The sequence below is a fragment of the Dermacentor variabilis genome, chromosome 2, assembly GCF_050947875.1.
Source record: "Dermacentor variabilis isolate Ectoservices chromosome 2, ASM5094787v1, whole genome shotgun sequence".
NCBI lineage: Eukaryota > Metazoa > Arthropoda > Arachnida > Ixodida > Ixodidae > Dermacentor > Dermacentor variabilis.
In genome coordinates, this window is record NC_134569.1 from 173,634,489 (window position 1) to 173,659,300 (window position 24,812).

At 45.7% G+C, this 24,812-nt stretch overlaps 1 protein-coding gene across 1 annotated transcript; it reads left to right on the plus strand.

The window, feature by feature from the left end:
* Positions 1-7,754: 7,754 nt before the first annotated feature.
* On the plus strand, positions 7,755-16,787 carry LOC142571078 (carbohydrate sulfotransferase 4-like). The gene is made up of 3 exons (XM_075679373.1): positions 7,755-7,851; positions 8,182-8,714; positions 16,059-16,787. The coding sequence occupies exons 1-3, from the start codon at positions 7,761-7,763 to the stop codon at positions 16,575-16,577; spliced, it is 1,143 nt and encodes a 380-aa protein (XP_075535488.1). The 5' UTR covers positions 7,755-7,760; the 3' UTR covers positions 16,578-16,787.
* Positions 16,788-24,812: the final 8,025 nt, after the last annotated feature.

Below are 24,812 nucleotides of genomic sequence, written 5' to 3' on the forward strand. Positions count from 1 at the left end.
CGGGTGTACTTGCGGTCGCACCTGTACACGCCGCGCCACTAAACGTTATGACGTAGCTTTGCGCAGTTAATTCCTCAGCACAGCTGCGTGGTCACTCGATGGCTCTCCATGAAAAGCAGCGCAAATGTCAGAGTGCTTGTGACGGGTTATTAGGAAACACCACTTGCGACCAAAGGTTGACACTTCGTCGGCGGTATAGCACTGCGGTCAGGCAGAAGACAAAGAGAAAATATCCACGGATCCCTCCGCAGCTGTGCACGCATAGAGCTTACGTTGAGCGCTTAGGAAGCGGCTTCCTCGTTAGAGAGACACAGATTCAGGTAAAAGAGCAGAGCGAAGACTTCATCTGCGTGAGAATGCTTGCATCCTGATCTGAATTCGACTTAGACGCCATACTTCTGCACAAGAACTTTCTCAGAGGCCAAGGTAGCCCCAGGTGCTTTTGCATTGAAAACAGCGAGCAAGGAGTGTGGTGGTCCGTGACGACATAAAACGACGGTAACGGGACGACCATAAAGGTAGGCTCAGAACTTCGCAAATGCCCAGATGATGATCAAGCAGTACTTCTCGATTTTTCAATTGTTCTTCTGGTCCATGGTGACGGTCTGCATTTCGTAGGTTGACACCATACATGTCATGGCCCGATTTTCACAGCGAAAGCACAGCGTCAAGGCCTACGCCACTGGCATTCATGTATATCCGTAGGTGCCCTCGGATCCTATTGCCGGTATACTTGAGATGTGGGCAGCTGCAGTATTGTTTAGAATGCGTAATTACATTACACTCAGGAGACTAGGCGAATATTTCGGTGGCTTTGGTGAACACCTCTGACAAAGGCGTAATAACGGCAGCGGACTTGTGGACAAAGCAACGAAAATAGCGTATTAAATACCGAAACTCCAGAGGAGTCTCAGCGATATTTTGGAGAATTCATCCACAGCTCGAAGTATCGCAGGTTGGGGAATACACCGTCTCTGGACACAACTTCGCACATTTCAGGAACGTTCGGACCCTCTCCGTGGTTACGCTATATAACAAAAAACAGTTGCCAAGGAACGTGAAAACTGGTGTACCGTTGGATCAGTTCTTTTACTAGAACCACGAGTAACTATTATGATAGTTGTCGGTCTTCAGAATGTATGTTTTGTTTAGCTAAATATAATTTTGAACATCCTTCTGACCAGGAAAATGAAAACATGAAGGAATGTAATGTAGGTGACAAGCCCGACTACATGGCACTGCGTGTTTTTGAAATACAGAGTCGCTTTCTGTGGCTGGCGGTTGAAAGTGCTATCGTCTCCAACGGCGTTTTGTCACCCTATGCGTAAAATTAGTGAAAGAGCGTAGGTTAGGGCGAAAAAACCTGAGTTAAAACTAGCGGTTCCTTAACGTACAAACCTCACTAGTAACGCGAAGTTTCGCATCGTTCCGCAATAAATTTGTAGTGCACTTTGCATCAGCAGTAGCATCAGCAGGTTGGTTTCTGTATATTTGTTTTAGCTGTATTTCGCTGTTGCTCCTTAGTGTCTACCGCCAAGGCGAATATGGCCTCTCTTCTCCGCCAGAATTTGTCTGCTTTGGCCGCAACCAGAGTTTGCAGCAAAGCCTCTTCCTAAGAGAAATACATTTATTACGGCCTAGGCAAGTTTATAGCTACGCGTCCCTCTCCTGTACTCCCTCTCTTCTTTCTTGTCCTACTCCCAGTACATTTTTATCGAGATGTCTTTCGCTTTTATAAACTTTCTCTGTTGCCGCAATCAAGAACCACACATTTGTTCCCTGTGGACTCTCCAATTGTTGATGCCATGAGCATTGCAGAAGATTCCTGAGCAACTGCGACTTAGTCGTTGTAGTCGTCAATAGCAGTTGCAGCGTCGTGGACAAACTAGTTTTATCTGGCGCGTTTCCTAAACGTAAATTCAGCTTCCACTACCACCAGATCGCATACCTCTTCTAAAAAATTTGAGAGAACTCTGGGAAGGGGCACTTCCTGAAGATAAGGTTCCGCTTTTTTTTTTCGAAACAACGTTCAAAATTGTTTTTTTTATGCGCGTAATCGGAGGTGCTTGTTTACTTGACACGTATTCTTGCTCAACTGTTTTTCTTTTCTGTTTTCATTGATGCTGTCATTCCTTCAATTCTCAAGCTAAGTTGAACTTTGGCGCTGATAAGAACGGCTTCACATTTCAAGGCACTGTACAATTCCTCGTTTGACAACTCCAGCTCGATCACGTTTTCTACTTTAATGAGAGGTCTGAGTAAAATGCCTATGTTTTAGAGCAATCCCCTTTGTCAGCCAACCAGCTTACAGAAGGGTTGACTTCTGAAGCATGTCATTAATGTCGGATGTATGCTTCGTCCCTTTGTTACGAATTAAGTTGTGTCTCTGTGCGACGGCTTAAATTACTGAATATTGCGTCCGCTTATTTGTATAAAGTCTCCGAGTCACACACATGAAAAAGCACAATTTGTAGTCAATTGCAGATCCCTTCGCCAAACCAGGGACCACACAGTAGACACGCCACACAAAACGATTAATCTGTCGGTACCAATGCGTCCACTCAGAGAAAGTTCCTGTTCTTAATGAACTAAGTTCTTTGGCTCCCAGTCAACGGATAAGATTAATGTGGTGAATAGAGAAGTAAAGTTCGTTCAGTTTTTTTTACTTCGCAATCAATTCTCCCTTAATTTGTGATAACCTATTGGTACCTAAATAGTGTATATTTGCAACTTATTACTATGTAAAAGGTTAGAACACCCGCACAGAGCGGCGACAAATGCATGTCACTCACATGCCTCTGGCCACTTCGTCGCTGTTGTTGTCGTCTGAGCGACTGTAGCAGCCCCTTCACTATGTCGTGGCAGTACCCCCTCCCTCTGGGCGAGAGTGCCGACAAGGCTCTTGTTAGGACAGGAGAGACAGGCCCATCGTGTGCGGCTTCAGCCCCACAACCTGCACGACAGCAGAGCGCGGCCGCGTAGACGGCGCTGGCTCGACAACTGGCTCAATTTCCTGTGTAACCTCGGTGATTTCACGTAACACGCTGTAAGGATGGTCGCATCGGGATCATAACTTTCCAGAGAGACAGATACGGCGGGACGGAGACAACAGTAGATCGAGGGAACCTGGGGAGTAACAAACGCCTGTGTGACGATGGTCATACACGGCTTCTTGGGAAACCTGGGACACTGTGAGTCTTTCATGACCGATCTGGCGAGCTGTACCGGCGCACACTATAGCATTGCGAACGTACGCAGTGGATGAGCTTAGAGAAGCGGGAAGTAAAATATTGAAAGGCAGAGGAGGTTTGCGTCCACAGAGGATATAAAAAGGTGAGTAGCCTGTGCTACCATGCTTGGACAATCTGTAAGCGAAAGTAACGTATGGCATTGCAACGGTGCCAATCGCGGTGGTCAACGGAAACGTACATTTAAAGCAAGTCGGTGAGTGTTTCGTTCAGGCGCTCTGTGAGCCCACTCTTTGGGGGTGATAACCAGTTGTGAGCTTGTGGCAGGCAGAGTATGAACGAAGGATGTCCTCGATGACGCGAGACACGAAGTATCAGCTTTGATCGGTCAGGAGCTGTCGAGGAGCCCCATGATGTAAGATGACGTAATAACGAATAATGTCAGCGACATCCGTAACGCAGCTTGTTGGCGAGACACGGTTGATGGCCTATTGCGCAGCGTAGTCGTTCGCTTCAGTGACGCACTTCTTCCCTGATGTCGAACTTGCAAGAGGGATATCTGTGGACGTGATTTTTTTTAGAATCGATACACAGCGGCGCGATGGCTGCGAGAGAGCATGAATCATTCACTCGGAGGCCCGTCGAAGGCTAACACCAAATTATCGCATTCCTGCAATAACGATACGTGGCAACCGTGATACCGGCAGCCAGCACATGGTTACATAGTCCAGAGTTCAAAAGAAGCAGGCAGGCTTTGATTCAGCGTACGGTGAGCATAGTGCGCGGGAAGACCGCGAACTATGGTCACCAAGTCAGGACCAAATCGCGAACAGGGGAAACAGCGTATTCACCATCGCGGACCGGAGGGGAGGGACTTAACGGGGCGTACGTTGCGGCTTGTGGTGGCCGATTGAGGAACTGTACCGAACATAAGCGGCTTGGAGTTTCGGATATTCCGTGGGCATCAAAAGAGAGTTCCTGTTGAATAACACCTTTCGAGAAGTATATAAGGACTGAGGGCGTCTAGAGAAAATCTAGGCCGATGACCACGTCGTAAAGACACTGCGCAAGCACGGCAAACAAAAGAGTGGTCTGATGGCCAGCAATATATACTCGGGTGATAGAGATGGACGGTCTTGTAGGACGGTGAACGGGTAAACCTGCAGTGTGGAATGGAGACATCGGAAACCTGTGGATAAGATCAAGGAGAAAAGCGTCGAATGTGGCCTACAGAACAGCGTCAAGATCCAGCGCTCTTGTTCGAAGGCGACGACCAGCGACTGCGGCATTGACGGGCAATGTATCAACGCGAGAGTAGTTAAAAAATATGGGTAGTTCGCCCGCGATCCTCCAGTCAGCAGCGTTTTGCAGCGCGGAAGGTGGACCTGGTTGTAAGTGGCACTCGCAGAATCATCTTCGGGTGCACGGTTAGACCAGGCTGCGGATTATAAACTCAGGTTTGCAAACTTGTTGCGGACGACTACTTGTATGAGAGACACGGTGGGCAGGTCCGCTGATTGAATGTCTGGAAGAACAGCCGTAGGAACTAATGCTTCTAGTTAGCGGCGGGCAATGCGAGTTACATCTTCCGAAGTTGTTGCAGACAGCGTAGGGAATGGCTCGTTCTCCCATGATGATGTGACGGCGGAGTATGCAGCCGACGGAACTGGCGGGTGATGCGGCGACTCTTCGCTTGTTCAAAGCGTTGTCACTTCTTAACTAGGGCGTGGATCTTCGCACATTCCTTCAGGTGAAATTGAGGAAACGCGTCGTCGGCTATTCGCTTCAAACTGTGCGAAAACTTGTAAGATTCATACATATATATTGACGGCTCCGCCCTGCCGAAGAGTACTACTGAACCTGTCGTCTTTCCACCAAAGGGTACCACTATCAAGTTTAAAACATCTCACTCGACAACACTGACGGCAGCAGAGCTCCCGCAGTGCTCCGGTCCCACCACACTATATTGATGATGAACCAAGACACAAATAGTCCGATTTTCAGCGACTCGAAGACGGCACTACAGGGTTTATTGTCACCCTTAGGACGCTGTCCGCATGACGAGTTGGTATTTGAAATCGCGTAGGCCATACACTAACTAAGAAACTACATCAAATAAATTTTCAGTGGCTACAAATTCACTGTGGCATATTTGGCAACGAAGGTGCCAATCAAACTGCTCGTTCCGGTATTGTAGGAGACAACGGTGTATCATTGCCGCTGTCTAAGACAGATGCTACAAGGGTGCTCCTCCTACTTCCACACCGAAGCACCTCATCAGGGTGGAATGAATCACATTTTATGCACGTCCGTTTATACATCCGGAATTCACATTAAAGAATATGTAGTGCACCGCAAAACGGGTGAGGCGACATACAAAAACGAGGACAAGCGCTTACTGTTAAATGAAATATTATTGCCTTATAAAATGTCTTATATAGAAAACACAGAGCAAAAACTACATGAAAATGCATATGTAAAATAATAAAACAAACAATAACGATGAAAAAGAAATCATTATAAAGATGCCAGCACCGGTTAGCGGGTTGGTGCACGTGTAGTGTTTCCTGCCTCTCATAACCTTTGTTCGGTATCAAAAAGAGACACCCCTATCAAGAAACAAAATACCCACATTGAAGTCAAGCAGCGCAACCGTTACGTGGTTTGTGTGCTGGAGGTTCCGTAAAGAATCCCCTTGAAATATTGCGCCTGCTACGAAGGTAACAAAGGCAGGTGTCTGAACGATCCTCTGCGTGAGCATGCGAATAATGTTATTACTAGAATGGAAGGTTTTTAGCACTGCATTGCAGCGCATGTGGATGTAACCCTCTGTTTGTAAAAAACAAAGATAACCTTCACACACAGAGATGACCGAACGTGCATCATCGTTGAGTCGGCTAGCATGGCACGTGAAGTATTCCCATGCAAACTAAGCCATCCCTGGCCTTAGTAAGAAGGTAGTTGGCATTCTTAGGCAATGTCAGAGCGAACAGTGAGGGTGATGGCACCTTTATAATGTTCTTTCTTATATTTTTTCATCTTGATTGTTTGTTTTATTCTTTTACATGTATTATTCTTATGCCATTTTTCCTTTGTTTTTACTATGTAACCTCTTTATCAGGCAATAAACATTCATTTGGCAGTAAGCGCTAGTTCTCGTTCTTTCTGTGTCTCCCGTACTGCTTTCCGCTGCGCCGCAGTCTAAATTGGAGAACCAACTAACCCAAACCATCATCCTTCCAACCTTGAGCCTCCGACTTCCACCAAAACTTCCCCGAAGAGAGGTCACCCTTCTTTGTAGGCCTTGGTTGGGCGTCGCGTTTACCACTGCCTACGCGTTGCGCATAGAGGTGGCCGACACTAGAGCGTGTGTTCATTGTTAGTGCCCGCAGCACAGGTTGCAAAGAAAATCGCTTTCCGTCACGCTGAACTAGTTGGACGACCAGCGTCTGTCGCGAGAAGGAATTTCGAAACATCAACCCGACTTAACATTGAGATCAATTCGCCTCTGTGAACGCCTGCGATTGGAACGCCTTTTCTGTTACCGGTATTTCTAGGTATTTCTATTTTTTCCCTTCGTTTCCTTTCTTGATCCTTTCTTTATCTTGTCGTTTTTTGTCCTCTTCACAACTCCTATATCCCCCACTCCAGTTCAAGGCAGCAAACCGGAAACGCGCCTCTTGTTAAGCTCCCTGCCTTTACTTCTCTCTCTCTCTCTCTCTCGTAAGATTCGGTCATTTTTAGTCTGCTTTTTGAAAAAGACACAGCACGACCTATATGTGAGAAATGTGTGATTCAGTGGCCCTCTGCATGCGGGATCCCAGCTACTTTTCATCGGCCAGCTGACGACCAAATGGTCTGGCGAACAACTCAGGCAGCTTCGCCTTGCAAGCGTCCCAACTTGTAAGATCTTCATGCGTCTGATGCCACATGCATGCCCTTCTTTTCAGGCACAATATCACGTTGACGAACATGAGCGTGGGGTCCCAGCTGCAGTGGTCGCTCGCGTGCTCGTGCATGCAGATCCAGTCTTCTACATGTAAACATTCCGTGTGATAAAAGGTTCCCGTGTCTCGTGGTTAAAAATGTATCACACTATCCTGTGGCTGCTGCGCCGTCGTCCCTACCTAGTTCATCGCAGAGCGACGAAGACGGAGCGGGCACTTAGCTGCAGGTATACCTTTTACTTCTACCGAAAAAGTTGTTGCGAACAGAGTGTGTATTCCCAAATTACTGCTATATACAAGGTTACAACATCCACAAGGTGCGGTGACGGATGCAAAGCTCTCGCATGCCTCTGGCCACTTCGACGCTGTCGCTGTCGTTGGACTGAGGGTAGTAGCCCCTTCGCTGTGTCGTGGAAATTTTTAGTAAAAAAAAGCTGCGACTTCTTGCAAATTAAGCATGACTAGTGGTGATGACATCTGCCGGTTCGGACGATGTGTGCTTTGTCCATTTCAATACAGTTTTCGAAACAGGAGGCTAGCGACAACTTCAGAAGTACAAGAGCACGATGGTCAATGTGAGCCCTAGTGCCTGATGAATTACTGTGTTTTTCGTTGCAGAGCTTCAATGCGAAAGAAAAGATGTTTTGCTTTACTAATAGCCAGCATTTTCCTCCTGAGCTACAGCGTATTATATACATGGAGGGCTTTCCAGCTAGGTAAGTAATACGCGAACACTGCATATTGTCACTTTACGGTGAAACCACAGCCCGATGTGTAGGTTGTCATGATTACGGTTGAAAACCAGTCTAGCGACCTAAAATTAATTCGACTTCTTACGCCATATGTCCTATCGGCTCTTTGTTAACTGACGCCTACCATATAATCATAGAAACAATAATGCGGTTAAAAAATCCTAAGCTATGGTAAGCGCGATGTGTAGCAAAAATGTAGTTGAGAATGAACACGTCATATATATCAGGTCAATGCGCTCGCATCTTCCTGTTGCTTTACGTTAGAATGTAAGACTTGCTTTCTTCTTTTCGCAGATTTCCCACAAAAAAGTTTCCTCACGGCAGCTGTACGTACAACAGAATCTCCCGTTGTGGTCAACGAACATACAATGGCGTCAGCAGATGCCAGTGATTCTTCTTTAGAAAGACTTCTCCCCGCTGCGTTTAGAGCGGCGCTCGAAAGATATCCCGTCGTCGCTGCAGCGGATGTGAAAATAGTGGTGATCGTCGCCTATTACCGGTCTGGTTCATCCTTTGTTGGCGAATTGCTGTCTTCAGCGCCACGGACATTTTTTCACTTTGAGCCTCTTATGCCGTTCACTGTGAGCGGAAGCATACGACCAGGAAGACAGAGCCACGCTTTCCGTCTGATAGACGACCTTGTCAGGTGCCGCTTCGAGCCGCTCTACACAGTGTGGCTGGAGAACACCCCTTACTACAAGTTCAACCACTTCCTGGCCGACCTCTGCGAAGGTGGAGAGTCTTGCTCCTCCCCAAGTCACCTGTCTGCTCTCTGTTCAAGAGCCGAAACGCAAGTTTTCAAGTTCACAAGACTTCGCGTCAGTCAGGTCAGAGTTTTCACGTACCAGGTATTTATTTAATCATTTATTTATTTATTTATTTATTCACTTATTTACTTTTTCGTTATTTACTTCTTTATTCATTTACTTATACATTAATACCAGCCTTCGTCAGGCCTAGGCAGAATGGGCATTACAATGAAGTAATTCAATCAGTACCTTTAGCAAACAAAAGCATGAACAATCATGATGTCATCGTTATTATCATAATAATATAATATAATATTTGGGGTTTTACGTGCCAAAACCACTTTCTGATTATGAGGCACGTCGTAGTGGAGGACTCCGGAAATTTTGACCACCTGGGGTTCTTTAACGTGCTCCTAAATCTAAGCACACGGGTGTTTTCGCATTTCGCCTCCATCGAAATGCGGCCGCCGTGGCCGGGATTCGATCCCGCGACCTCGTGCTCAGCAGCCCAACACCATAGCCACTGAACAACCACGGCGGGTTGTTATTATCATCGGCCATCTATTCATGTCAACTGCAGAACTAAGACCTCTCCTAGCTATCCACAATTATCCCAGTCTTGCGATAGCTGATTCCAAGTTATGCCAAGAAATTTTCTAGATTCATCACCCCACCTGGTTCTGCAACTCTAATAGACCACCGTACAGCTAATAGGCAACTTTACCTTCAATAGACCTGCCGTACTTGTGCTTCCCAGCTTTGTTTTGCTCTTAATGTTAGTTATGACAGGAAGATTGATTAAAACACCTAAAGAAGACCGAAGCAACCTCTGACGGAGCAGTCGTAGCTTCAAAATGATGGCAGTGCCCACAGATTCCCACCACCTCTTCTGCTACAATTCTCCGGCATTTAAAACGAGCCATTCTGGCGACCTAAAGTAATGACTTGATGAGAGGATCATGGTACGGCTTTTGGCGGCTGATGCGAACCGTCTCGCAGCCACGATAGCGTTTGTCCGACGATGAGGTCACCGGTCCGACCACATAGTTCACAGGCGCTGTAAGCTCTGTGAACCAGTACGGACCCTGATATTTTAGAGGAAGCCTTGGAGTGAGATCTGGAGAGTGGAATGACAGCAGAAGCCGGACAGTACAATCAATGGCGAAGGTCTCTGCCGGCTGAGCGTGGTCGTGGCAATTTTTTTGGATGCCTTCTGTATGGGTCGCGAATCATCAAATCAAACCAAATGAAAACGGGAATTTTATTACACAGTAATAGGAAAAGTGCGTCCAAAGATATTCGGTCCCATAGCCTAAAGCGGCTAGTGGTGGGTCCAATACAAAAATGTATTTCAGTAATTAGCAGTCTTATGAAATCAAAACAGCGAAAGTATCATACATAAGCGGTAAATAGTATATATAATCACAGAACTGTGTTAAATACGAACAAACCGAAAGGAAGAAAATTTAAGAACGTTCTAGGTGAGATTAGAAGTGGTGTGCATGTAATGTCAGATTTCTTGCGAGTTTTATTTCAAGAGGGTAATTATTCCACAGCTTAACACCAGAGAATTTAATTAATCTTTCGCCGTACATTTTCGTACACAAAGAGAGATTAAGATTACCGTTGCATGCATGCCGTGTGTTTGGCGACGCAAACGTGAAGATGGTACGCGGCAGAGGTGTGATTGTATTCATTATTTTATTCGCTAAGCAGGAAAAACGGCAGTATACGCAGCCTCTGAGATAGATGATGAGAGAGATGACGCACCGAGGAGAAAGTATTCGCACGAACAGCTCGTTTTTGTAATCAGTATACCGGAATAAGGTATGTTATGTACGTTTAGCCCCCCGACTCATTGCAGTAGCTAAGATGGCAGTAAAATAGGCTAAAATATAAAGTTCATAGCAATGTAAAATCAAAGCATTGACGTGCTTGTATGAGAGAGTAACAGTTGAATGACAACTTTTCGCAAATGGTATTGGTTTGGTCTCTCCACTTAAGGTTACTGTCAAATATAATGCCTAGATATTTAATTGTCGGAACGCATTCAATGGTTACATTGTTTAATGATATGCTAATTGAATTGTAGTTCAGAGTTTTCATTCGTGACTGGAAAATAATTTATTTTGTTTTGTCGGCCTTCAGTAACTGTTTATTTTCAGGAAACCACATTGAAACAGCTAGTAGGTCATTGGATAAAGTATATTGTAAGGTTTCAAGTGAACTACCTGTGAATTAAATTACAGTATCAGCCGCATACGTTAATGCTCTAGATGATTGTAGAATTCGCGGGAAATCATTAACGTATAGAGCTAATAAAATGGTACCCAATACAGATCCTTGCGGTACACCACATTTGAACTCCCTAGATTCGGATACAAAACCATCATTTAGTACTTTCTGCGTTCGCGATGTGAAATAACTGGAAAAGAAGTCATGAGTGCCATCGATAATACCATAGCACATTAGTTTTTTTCAGTAGTGCCGAGTGACGAATGGTATCAAACGCCTTTTTTATGTCAATAAAAATTCCAATCACAATCTTTTGATGGTTAAGGGCAGAGTTGAATATTTGAGATAAAGTAAGCACAGCTGTTTATGTGGATTTCCCTGAGACGAAACTATGCTGTTCCGGGCAAACTATGTTATTCTTGCTAAGGAAGTCGTCCAGCTGTTGAGCGATCAATTTTTCAAAGATATTATTTACTATACTCAATACCGATATCTTTCTATGGCTGCTGGGAATATTACGGTTGCCCGTTTTATATATTGGTACAACTTTGGCGATCTTTAATACACCTGGATGGGGATTCGCATTTAATGAATGGTTAAACAAATGACAAAGTGGAGCACTCATATCTGGATTGTGTTTCAGTACCCTAGCTTGTATACCATCAATTCCTGGGTTCAACTGTACATTTTTTCATAGTAGACGTCACCACCTCTTCTATTATGGCCTGAAAGCTAAATCTGTTTTCACTTTTTGCAACATATGTAGTGGGCCATTTGTACTAAATTGTTTCGTAAGGTTTTCGCCAACCATGGCAAAGTAATCATTAAAATAATTTGTAAGGCTATCTGTGACATTGTCAGGGAGATATTTTGTTATCGAGCCCTGTCACTTCTCTGACTATTTGCCGTGTTTGTTTTCTATCGCAACGGGCAACCAGCCGTGCATAATGTGCCCTTTTAGATTTACGCATTAGCCCAACTTACTGATTTCTGAAATACTTAAACTGAGCCTTGTAATATTCATATAGTAATCTTTTTTTCTTCAGTAGTACTTGAATAGGCTGTGTTATACAAGGGCATATGGCATGATCATACCTACGTCATGTGCACGTATACGATGACTGCTTTATTGCATTCGTGATACTGCGAATGTTATCAAATTCTACTTGCACGTCATCGTTATACAGCGTTTCGAACATAGTGGCTTGCAAGAGGGTGCATACTTGAGAAGAATTAACGCGTGTGTGATATCTCGGGAGCAACTTTTCTATTTTTCGAGTATCATGTAAGTACGATTGCGGCATGAAAAGAAAAGTTGTGTGGTGACGAGCATTTGCAAAATCATAAACGCCAGCTCATACGTAAGTATCAAGACTGCACAACTTGTGATCAATAAGTGTGGCAGAATTTTCAGAGAAACGTTTTTGTTCGGTTATAACATTTTTAATTTTATTTGATTGTAGGAGGAACAAGTAGTCATAGCACTGATCCTTCAGCAGATCTGTATTGAAGTTACCACTGATTATTATCTGGGAATGCGAGGTTACACATTGAATCAGCACAATCTACATGACGGATATGAAGTCATCTACGCTTGAGTTTGGAAGGCGATATACTACACCAGTTATCACAACACATTCAGCCGTCACAAATAGAGTTTCCGCAGATTGTTGAGTGCTCGAGATACCATTTAGACGGTGGAAACTGAGCTCGTTCCTGATAAACATGACTATTCCACAGCCACGTGTCACATGCACTCTCGGCTGTGACAACATCACATATCCAGGTATATTTACGTGCTCATCTTCCTTTAGCAATGTTTCTGTTATTGCGATTATATCGTATTGAAATGAACGTTCTGACAAATGGATTAGTAGTTGGTCGAAATTTTTCTTTATGCTGCGGATATTACAACGGAACATTGATATGTTTTATGTTTGTGCCACACGCTTTCAACTTCTGCGTTATTAATCATCTCGATCGGTTATTGTACTCTATCGAGGTCCTCTGCGCATGTCACGTGCAGAACCTTCGAATTTTCTGTATTGCGCATTAACACTTTGCCGTCTGACATCCAGGCCAACTTCCAATTTTTTTCGTGTTTTGCATGCAGTGCTTTTGCCAAAAGTAACTTATTTGCTGGACAAAGGTGTTCATTCACGAACACTGGCGAATTATTCTTGAATCTCAAGATGGACGTCTTCAGCCTCTGCTTTTTTTTGCCTCCTTTAGAACTCGGTCCCTCACTTTGCGAGAGTGGAATTTTACTATGATGTTGGATTTCTCTTTGTCCTTCGACTAGACTTGATGAATTACTTTGATGTCAGACTCGGCAATCTCAGAGCCAATGCAAGTTGAAAGTGCTTTCATTGACGAAGTTCGAACTTCGTCTCGGGCTAGAGATATTCCTTTTATTTCCAGGTTGGTCTTACGGCTGTAGTGCCGCATGTCAGTTAATTCTTTCGTAATGTCTCCGATTTCCTTTGCAAGACGCAAGTTGTTCTTTATTTCCCTATTGTCGTCCTTAACTTTAGTTATTTTGTTCTTAAGTGCTTGCATTTCTGCTCGAAATGCCTCAAAGCTTTCATTGATGAAGTTCATTGCTTGTTTTACAGGCTCCAGCTCAGTTCTTATCAAGCTCATTAGGTCCTGTTTAATTTCATCATATTTCTCCTCAAGTCTACTAGTCAAGTATACCAAAGCCTTGGCAAGTTCTTTAACGGTCGTAGGAGCCTGTTCACTCATATTGGGCACAGAGTAGGAAGCCGTCCGGCTGCCTAAGTAATGATTACTTAAGAAATGATATGAATAGAAGGTACCTGCCTAAAATAAGTACTTCGTTAAAGGCCGTTCGTTTGTTGTGGCTTCCTGGACTGCTCCTGTGTGATGCCGCTCTCAGTCAAGGGAGCCATTTAACTAGCCGGCTGGTTACATCAGGGCTATGAGGATGCGTAGAAGCATTTGTGGGTCCGGCGGGTTCTTTCCAATGGTCAGTTGAAAGGTCCCCCTGTCGCTGCGTGACCTGGCAGAGTGACTAGGCGTAGACATTTGACGTAAAACGGCCACGGGTGATCTGCATTAAATAAGACTTCGTTAAAGACTGTTCGTTTGTTGTGGCTTCCTGGATTGATCCTCTGTGACGCCATTCTCAGTCAAAGAACAATTTAGCTACCCGGCTGGTGACATCAGGGCTATGAGGATGCTTAGAAGCCTTTGTGGGTCCTGCGGGTTCTTTCCAGTGGTCAGTTGGATGGTCCCCTTGTCGCTACGTGACCTGGCAGAGTGACCAGGCGTAGGCGCTCGACTTAAAACGGCGACGGGCGATCTGCAGAAAATAAGTACTTCGTTAAAGGCCGTTCGTTTGTTGCAGGACTACTCATGAGCGAGCTATTTGACGGAAATATTCTGCATGTTGAGCATTATATTAAAGGCGTAAATTTAGGGACGCCAGGCACATACGGAACTATGGTGTCCAAAGTAGAGGATGTTTCACGTCCATCGAAAAACAGAAAAAATGTGACAAACACGTGGTATTGTGAGTGGTAGTGTTATACGCGTACGTGACAAAACGGACGATTTCTTTCCAATTAGAATGGTCGGATGCGTCGTACAGTGTGAGCATGTCATCGAGAATACGCTGCAAACGCTCCGTTAGACCATTAGTCTATGAATGATACCCCGCTAATTATGCAGTCAAAAGAGCCGCACGCTGCTAGACGCTCATTAATAGGGTCAGAGAGGAGGGCATGGCCTAACCCTGTTAAAGGTTCTCGGGGTGGGCCGTGTAGTTGCATGAAAGGCCGTAGGTTGAATGGGGCGACTGCCCGAGCAGTGGCGAAAGAATGTGCCGCTGTTTCAGTGTATCTTTCTGGTGCGTTACTGTGAAAAGGAGTATATTATTCACATGGACATTGTTATGGCGCTTTATTCTAGCTAATCCTGCATGCTGGCAGAGGTACGTTAAGGACCCCCAAAAAATTATAGTCGCGCATTTCGAAATTTATTGATTTAGTATTTTCTCCCGTAGTAAACTTTACATACAAATTCTCAGTGAGTCCAAAGATTAAAAACACGCTTTATGTCTCTACCGTATGTGTATATATTTCTTTTGCATGAAGGAGTGGAGCTTGTTCGTCAAACAGCGCTTTGAAAGGGTGCGAAAACCGATATCTGCTGGAGAGTCCTGAGTATTTGTAGGCCATTGCAAGTCTTTAGGTTTCCGTTAAACGCTAAATTTTCCTTGAAGTTGCACACAGCTAAACCGGAAGTGTTTTGAAAACTGCTTGTTTAAACAAGAAATGTGCTTATACCCTGGGTTCGCGCAGCCGCTGGAAATTAAAGAAAGGTGACGCAGTGATTCTGTAACATCACATTGGGTTTGTTAAGTTACCAGGCACCTAACTCCAAAGTCATGCACTCGAGTGTGCTCGGGGACGCCTGCGGAGCGTAGCTTCACGACGACCTGGAACACCAACGCGTCAGCTGACCAGTGTTGTGTCGTTTCCGCATGCTCTATCACGTTGCTCGTGCTTCGTGAAGGTGGCACCACTTACAACCTGTAGCAATTCATGATCGACGATGTGGAGCTCGAGGAATCTTACGCTGGGTAACAGGTGTTTACGTTTGTGATGCAACGCATTTCCACTGCTACCAGAGGTACTGTACAACACGACATCTTTCTGCTCCTTGGTGTGACGACTGTAGTAATTCATTGCACATTGTAGTTGGACGGAAATTATATTGATTTGAGGAGCCCAGATTTATGCACTAAAACAAATGTGTGGCCCAACAGTCGCGAAGAAAAGCTATTAGATTGCGTGTCAACGAGTCGTACAACCAGAGATCATGCAGTCATTTGCACGAAACACCACTGCGAATGAGAAACCAAAGAGCGCGTGCAAAGCGACAAATGCGCATTGAAGGTGTGAAAGTGAGTGGAGGGCGGAAATACGTCACCATACCGGAAGCCGTAGTACGCGCGTGCTCGCGCACACGATCTCCCAAGCTGGAGCGGTTAGTGCGCGATCCCTCAAGGCACACCGGAAGTTGCTTTCAGCTATTAAGTACGTTAAGGTTACTTAGAGTGTGCTCTGCCGACCAGAGTGCACTCGAGGTCTTCAACTTGAGGCACCCATCATGAAACCTACGTTTGTTCACGTATAGCTTACGTAACTTTATTTGTCGCAGGTGGGATCTTGGATTGAGCGAAACCCGGACATTGCGCAGTCTGTTCGCGTGGTCCACCTGGTGCGAGATCCGCGGGCCATCTACTCTTCTAGAAGAGGTCTTCGCTGGTGCACGGACTACAAGCCCTGTGACAGCGCGGCCGCCTTGTGCGACCAGATGCGATCAGACTTGGATGCATTCGGGGAGCTCACCCGTCGACTGCAGATAAACCGAACGTACCAGATACGTTTCGAAGACCTCGCCGCGGACCCCCTAAACGAGACGATGCGCGTGTTCGGGAGCCTAGGTCTAAACTATGCACCATCCGTTTCGAAATACATTGAAACCCACACGGCAGCAGCTGCAGTGGAAATGAGGAACGCTCACTCGACGAAGAGAAACTCGAAAGCAGTTGCGCAGATGTGGAAGCAGAAGTTGTCCAGGCAAAAGATACGGGAAATAGAAACGACGTGCGGTGATGTTCTTCAAAGGCTTGGCTACATGAGCGGGCAGACAAGCGCGAAACCTGCAAACGCCTAACAAAACAGAGCTGAGAAAGCCATCCTAAACTTTTGACACGTTCGCCACGCTGTGCTTGCAATACCAGCGAGTGCGTATTCTAATAATTCAACCACAATGTGCAAGCCTATACTGCTGCGAAGTCCGCTGGCCAGTGGTGATGGCGTCGGTGCAAGAGAGTGATCAAAGTGCAAAGCGCAGAATGTCTGTTCGCAATCTAATAAAAGTCTAAGAAGCTATGCTGCTTTGATCTGTAACGCGTTCGATATACACTGCAGGGACTGTCGCAGAATTACATATTAAGCATGTGCAATACGAGCAAGTGATGCGCCAATGACGCACTAAGGTAAGCATTCCACCGGCGAAATTAAACCAGGTGCTTCTTTTGATACGAACTATTACGAACAACTCACATCCAGGCACTTTTTTTGTTGCAGACAGGCTACGTAGTTAGGGGGACACTAGCCGCAAAACGATCTGAGAAATAAGTTTGAGAATTAACTAAACTATGTTACTTACCTTTTTTTGGGCAGCTAACTAAGTGCACATGCTCTAATTAAAGGTAGAAGCCGAGGAGAATTGACGTAATGTCTCCTGAGCAGAAATATTTATGCTAGCACTATTTTCGAGATATGTGACCTTAGAATATGTTGCTATAACACCGGCGTCCCATTTCAGAGTTTCCTAAAAGTGTGCCTCTAGCATTTCGGGAGGATCGTAACTGACACTTCGAGGCATTTTTGAGCAGATTTTGGGGACGAATATCCCGAAAGTCTTGGGATTTCTGTTGAGCTCACATTGAGGTGTTGAGTTCACTCCTTATCATCTTTAATTTCACACTTACATGTGCCGTGAAGTTAGTTAATAAAAGTTGTATGATTAGCACAATTTGTCATGAGCAATAATTGCCGTCAAAGTACTTCGTTCTGCTAATATGCCTTAGCCAAATAGTGCGTCTGCAAAAGCAGCAGGGGCCTATGCATGATAACTTTTACAATAAAATGTTCAGTATAAAAAGATACACGTGACGTAAGCGTCCTGCATGACGCAGAGTTGGGAAAATGTTCGGCACCTGTAGCCACAGCGGCACCAACTGCCGGGTTGGTTCGGGAGAGTGTTGGGGGCTCATATGTCTTGGTATTCACATTATTATAAACAGTCCTGTGTGTGTGAGGGGGGGGGGGAGATGTCTGGTTACTTGTCGATGGAGGGCTAACCGCCCTCCATCGACGGCACATGACTCGCTGCATCTCGCTGTACTAATTTCTGATGTCGAGGGTATTTTTTTCTGTGTTTTTCCGAATGTCGTTCCTGTAAATTTTCCAATAACGCATTAAAAAGTTTACTGTAATTGCAAAATAATAGGGACTCCATAAGCCAGAAGATGGAAATGGTGAGCGTAGTTGTTAATGAGGAAACGTGGGCCGACAACTGTTTTCCATCTCCAGCTTCGGGAATTGACAATACATAGGCAGCTGCATTTTGTTTGAAAGGGTGCGAAATTCATTTTGGAAATAATCTGTGTATACGCCTCGAATGGGACTCCTTCCACTAGCTTTTCGAAAAATCTGAGGCGATTTCTAAGGTTGTGCAAGTTCCCAATTATTATTCTTGCGTAAGCCTGTCCATTTTCTTTTGCCTCTGTCATTCCATATATATAAATTTTTCAGCTTAGTTCTTGCTGTTTTCTACAAGCGAGTCTTTTGTACTTGTGTTAGCTAAAGTTTTATAAGCTGGAATAATTTATAACCCATTTTTTCCTCCACTGCTCCCCTCGGTATTGTCTGATTTCGGGGGTATGATACATAAATATGAAATAAATAACAACGTTAGCCAGCTCGCGTTGTCATCTCTGCATTGTCTTGACACTGGCTGCAGACGACGATGCGGATCAATGTTGGCACTTAGCGGAATATCTACGATTATCAATTTATCTCCAGGACATGAGCGATACGCCCTGCCAGTTCGGCGACAATTAACATCGACGAAGTTGCTCGCAATACCTCATTAGCAGCTTTCGCCGCGGCTGCGTGCTCACTCATTGAGGGAACGGGAACTTGTCTAGCTTTCAACTTGTCAAGTCAATTAGTGCATGCCGCCGGTGCCATTCCACCCACCGCAATAAGATTGCTCTCTGTGCGAGTCAGGGTTAAGGCAATTACGTTGTCTGCTTCCTGCGCCCCGTGGAGTGGCCGCACTCATCGGTGAAGTTACGCCGCAACGCCAGGAATTTTGCCCTATGCATAGTTCGGCACACCGAGCATGGCCCGCGGCAGAGTGGTGACCGGCAATGCGAAAAACGGCGCGGCAACCGAGTGCTCTTTCGCTTCACGCAGGTGTAAGGCCACCGCTTTCTCTCTATGCAGTGGAGAGTGTCGGTTGGGGCCCGTCCTTTGTCTATCGCGCCGCTGCTGCCAACGGCCACGTGAAAAAAGAAAGATAATAATAGTAAAGAGTGGGCCCGTCCTGAAGCCTAGTCTTGAATATGTATGCACGTGAAACGCACTTCTCGAAATCTATGTGAACCGACGCTTTAGCGAAATTGGTAAATTATTGTTGCACAGCTAAAAGCGACGCGCCAAACTTTGTGTTCATTACACGCAACGCTTAAATCGTGCAACGTCTCAGTTATTGCATTCACAGCTTTGTTCTCATTGGGAACGTTTGTTTATGCAATATACTGTTTAGAAGGTTTGCCGAAATGCAAAATCATGCAGCTGTCGCGCACCGTGAGACACGGCGCAAGCGAAGCTTTGGTGAATGGACAAGACTTGCGCGGCCTATCTTCCCAAGAGACGCGCCGCTTGTAATGAAAGCTTCGCTTCTTAAGAACGACAGCAGATTCGTGCGACCTTCTCAGATCACAATGCAATTTGTAGGAAAACTTGCTGTTTCTTTCGAGAATTCGCATTAGCACTTTCGACTACCAGAAATGAAATCAAGATCTTTACAACTCAGCCACTCAGCCACCCGCTCTGTCTCGATGCTCGGTACGGCGACCGCGTCCGGATATCTTGTCGCGTAGTACATAATGGTCAATATGTAGCGATTCCCGCTTCTGGATGGTGGCTGTATAGGTCACCACAATGTCCATTGCGACCCGCTTAAATTGGGTGTCTATGATTGGTTCCTTCCGCAGCGGCGCATACGGTACTCTTCCTTTAGGCCCCGTGCGTTGACAGATATCGCAAGAGGCCACAAACCTCTTAACGTCGGAGGTAAGGCCTGGCCAAAAAAATTTTTCAATGATGCGATCTTTTGTTTTCTGAGCTCCCAGATGCCGGGACATGACGCCATCATGGGCAATTTTTAGTACTGCTTCTCGATGTTCAACGGCAAGCTGCTGAACGTACCTTCCATTTCGCTCTGTGTACGTGCAATACAGAAGCCCGTTTTTATGTTTAAACTTTATCGTGCTCTGCTTATTTCTGCAGGTTAGCCTTTTGCCGATCTTCAAAAAGCAGTGTCGCAGCGACTCGTCCTACGTCGGGCGTTTACAGCCTCTTAAATTTCTTTCCGGCGCTCTTCGCCTGGGCTCTTGTTAAGGCGGCAGCGGTCGCCTCCTCCCTTGCCGGTAAATCATCCGTCTCTTTTGCTGCCTCACTAGACGGCTCGTCCGGTGCTTTAACACCCTCTATGCTGCCTAGTATCACATCATACAAAGGCTCATGCATACAAAGGGCGGGGATGTTGCCGCAGAAATAGGGGGCCTCGACGTGGATTCGAGCTTCAGGTAGCATCTTCACGGTACCATCTACTAAATAGACTGGACTGTTTTCTCCTGCGAGCTGGTCGTCGTTGACAAGGCTTCTTCTGACTATTACCGTGTTGCTTCCCGTATCGCGTGGTACAGTGGTAGATTCCCCGCCTATATTGCCGGCAACAACACGCATTCCCTCGAATAGGAATTGCGGCCGTGTCATCATTACAGCGTTTACGACATGGATTTTGTTGCCATTCTTTAGCTCAACGTATTCGTCGCGGATACATTCCTGGTTCTCTTCCTTGCCAGGTGCATAAACACATGAAGCCTGAGGCATTTTCTTCCATCTCTGTTGGCAAGTGTCTGCCCTGTGCCCTTTCCAACCACACTTAAAGCAAACTGGACCATACCCGCCCACAAAGTTGATCTTGCCCTGTGCTGCATGATGCCCCGTCCTACCGCAATGATATCATTTCAGTGGCACTCTTTGGTTCACTCTCCGGTCGTCAGTTTCAATTCTCGCAGCGTCTTCTTGTCCTTCTTTTTTCACCTTTCCCAGGTTAGTGCCTCCTTGTGCTTCGAGAAATCGATCGGCCAGTCCCAGCATTTTATCAAATGACTCCGCTTTCCTCCCGTTAAGGTAAAGCGACAGGTTTGGGTGGCAGCTGCTAAGAAATTGTTCCTTAATCAAAAGCTCGCGAAGGGTAGTCCTTCCTTATCTCGGCCATCTCTAGCAATCGTTCAAAATAATGACTCAGCCTTGCCGAAAATAGTGCAGCGGTCTCAACATCTGCTGATCTTACGTTTCTAAATTTTTCTCGGACGCCCTCAATGGTAAACCGAAAACACTTCAATAGAGCGGCCTTGACCTTGGGGTACCTTGACGCGTCTTCGGGTGACAATCTCCCAAAAACATTTATCGCTTCCCCGCTCAGACATGTGCTCAATACTGTAGCCCACTGCTCCTCCGGCCACCTCTCGCTCCTAGCGGGACTCTAAAAACTGCGTATGTTTGCATCAAGGTCATCTTTTATTTCGTCGAACGTGATGAGAAGCTTGCTCGTATTCAGTCTCAAACCGTCGTCGGCATCCCTTTCTTGAGAGCTGCTAGCACTGGCATTACTCGGATTCTCCCTCTCCAGCTTTCGAAGCTCCAGTTTAAGACACAATGCTTCCACCTCACGCTCGCTTGCCTTAATTGTGTGTTCTCTCTCCACTACTTCTCGTTATCTTTCTGCTGCCTCTCGTGCCAAAGCCCTTTCCTGCCGTTGTCTTGCCTGCTCCTCCTCTATCCACTTCTTTAGCTACACTCCTGAGAGACCGAACTGAGTGCCCATTGATACCAACTTTTCTAATTACATGGTAAAACAGAAACTTTGGGTATGCAAAGAAGCGTTCAAAATTCCTTTTCATTTTTTTTTTCATCTAGAAATTTCTTTCTCAATAAAAAGGATCATTCACCTAGGTTCTCCACCCATTCAAGGCGGCTACTTTGCAGCGGAGGTCCTGTCACGGACGCCAGGTAAAGTCACGACTCAGCGTCGATGTGTTAGCTCCTCCTGAGTAGTGGCATAAGGGGGTAGAGTCTGGTGCCGGGCTTTCGCCAATTGCCGTCGTGAACGAGACAAAGGCCTGCTGAAATCAAGCAAAGGCAGTAATTTAAGGGGATTTCTCAGCAACAAAATAAAGTATCGTTATTAAGTAGTGGATGTGAATATGTTAGACAGAAACAGTAAAGTGACAATTCCAAAGAACAGGTGTAACAAAGTTAATCAATTACTATGTGCAATCGCCACATGAACAATGAACATCAGTTCAAACTAGATTCCTAAACAGTGATCGAGAAAGCAAATATTTAGAGTCCACAGTATCAAAAACGACTTACAGTCAACCGGGCGCGCCGACAGTCCGTCTCAACCGATGCGGCCCGCAAGTGACCATAGAAGTCGGCGCCTCGACGTCTGCGGCTGGCTTCCCCGGTGGCTGGCGGTGTTCGGTGTTGCGGCGTGATGTCGGCAGCTTATTTGCCCGGGAGTTTCTCGGCGTTCGTTTATCGTCCCCGGAGCAGACTGGTGAAGAGTCGGATCGGTGGGTTTTTTTAATCCTCCCGAGGCGCCGGCTTGCCGTATAGACATGGATCGCACACGCGCACATTTGATGTAGCCGTAGTTCAGACTCCACTGGCAGTCACCTTCGCCGGCAGTCTATTTAACCACACAAAACAATAGCTGCGGGCGAAGACGGCTTCCCGTAGGCCGGGCGCACTTCCACCGCGGTTCAGACTCTGCTAGCGGTCACCTTCGCTGGCAAGGAATTTAATAACACGCAAAACAACCGCCACGAATGCACCCCACTTCACGTAGCCCGGGTGTGTAGCCACCATGGTTTCGACTCTACCAGCGGTCACCTTCTCTGGCGAACAAATTAATCACACACAATGCAGCATTCACAAACACACATAGCTCAAGGTGCTCTGGATGTACCCAAGATCACGTTCCCCATCGCTTCAACTCTGCGCCACGTAGGCTTGCTGCCCACTCCTAAAGAAGCAGTGCTTAATAGGCGTGTGTACATAGGATGCGGGGGCGGAGAATTGAAGAAAGAACGCGACTTTTGGTACACAGGAGCATGTTTAGTAAGCCTATTTTCGCTGAACTACACAATGTCGAAGACAGGCTCCAAACTACTAATTTACTTTAGCCACACAATATTAATTATTTAAAAGATAATTACCAAACCTTCGTGAATTGCGCACACAACTGCTCAACTTGCTCCGTATCCGGAGGTTACCATCTGAACACTCTAATGATAACAATAATGTCAGGAAGATTTACATTGATCTAGTTCTTAAAATTTGGTGTTAGGGAAATAATGTATAGGCAAATATCGGCAAGTTTAGGCAAATAATGCTGTTTACCTTAAGAGGAAGCTTTAACTCGGGCCCAATTCCGCCGCTGCCTATTCAAGTACATGTAAAATAAAAAAAAACGTTTTTTTGTGATAACCCCTGGACCGATTTTAACCCATTAGGGACCGTTTTCTTTTCTTTCTTGCTATCTTGAAATAAATCTAATATATTAGCTTCACTTTATACTAATAATTCACATGCAAGAACTTATTTCTCTTGTCTAATTAGTTTTTGAAATATAGCCCGTGACCATACGGTCACACCGGGCCCTTACGCTACAGCAAAATACGCGAAGTTAAAAACATTTATTTCAAGCCATGAAACATCACAAAAAACATACACAGCGAATATTCGAGCACTTGTTTAGTGTGATATGGTTTAAATCATGGAAGACACATGCCGACGTCATACTTTGTACATTGTATGTGCACCGCGCTGTTGCAATTATCTCATGCACACCTCCACCTCTTGCCGTTAGGTATTGTTGGAACAAAGTGGGCCGCTTGGTCATACCGTGTACCATTCAGGACATCAGCAGTCTTTGGGATTCTGCGTTGAACAGGACTTATTGTCCCATCGCATCAGGTAGCTTTGTGCAATTTGCCTGCAGAATTCCACCTGCGTGGCGTTGAGCCCTGTGCTAGGAATTAGCGCCCAAGCGTTGCTGATAGATCCATTAAGAAGTCAAGTGAAAGTCCACCACCAACACTTTTTGCCACGGATTGAAATCCTATAGGCGCCTAAATTTGCATCCATCTGGTCCGTACCTCCTATAAAGCTAGTACTGAGCAAACAGTGTTTGGACGGTCCACCTTGATTTGCTTCTTCTCAATACGAGAGTACCTGTCTGCAGATGACATTGGCTCTACGCCATGAATGGTGCTTACGATCGTTACTACAGAATCGTCCATCTAGCGGACAGCAATTATCCCATTGTCGCTCAGCACGGGATCTTCGTACCCGCGAGGTTGGCACTTAACGAATTCTGGTCAAGCGATAGGGCACTCTTTGGGAACACGGTTCTGCTTCACTGTGCCCGTGCCTCCGTAGCCCTGTGCCTTGAGATGCCTGAGTAGCTTCATGCTTGTGAATAAATTACCAAAATAGAAAAATGAAACGAAGGTGGTGCGTCTCTGCTGGGAGTTCTTCCACCCTTTGAAGAAGTAGCGCCGCTGCTCTTCCGAAGTCCTTTTCATATTTTTCAGATATCCCGGAATCTCCCCTGCTTGCATTGATACACTTTGAAGTTTTCAAGGCATCTGTTCTTCGCATTTAGGCACCATACTTTATACCCGAAGCGGATAGGCTTTCCGCGTTTCAGCGCCGGCTCATAGCTGCCACCTGCTTAGATTGTCAATGAGCCCACCTGGGTCTTCCTCGGCCGAGTCTTCATCCGAATAGGTGCCAGCCTCTGGCGGCTCGATATAAATCACTGACATGACGTCATCTTCCTCTACGACTATCTTCGCTATTTCTTCCAACATCAACCTATTCAGACAATAAAATAAGGAATAACCACTGCGAGAACGCGCCAGCAGACGTGCAAGAGATGAGAATGCAGTTAAAAAAATAAAAAGTTAGGTAGCCTAAAGGCCCAGCGTTACCATATGGCAACGCGCAAGATAACATGTTCGTTGATAGATAA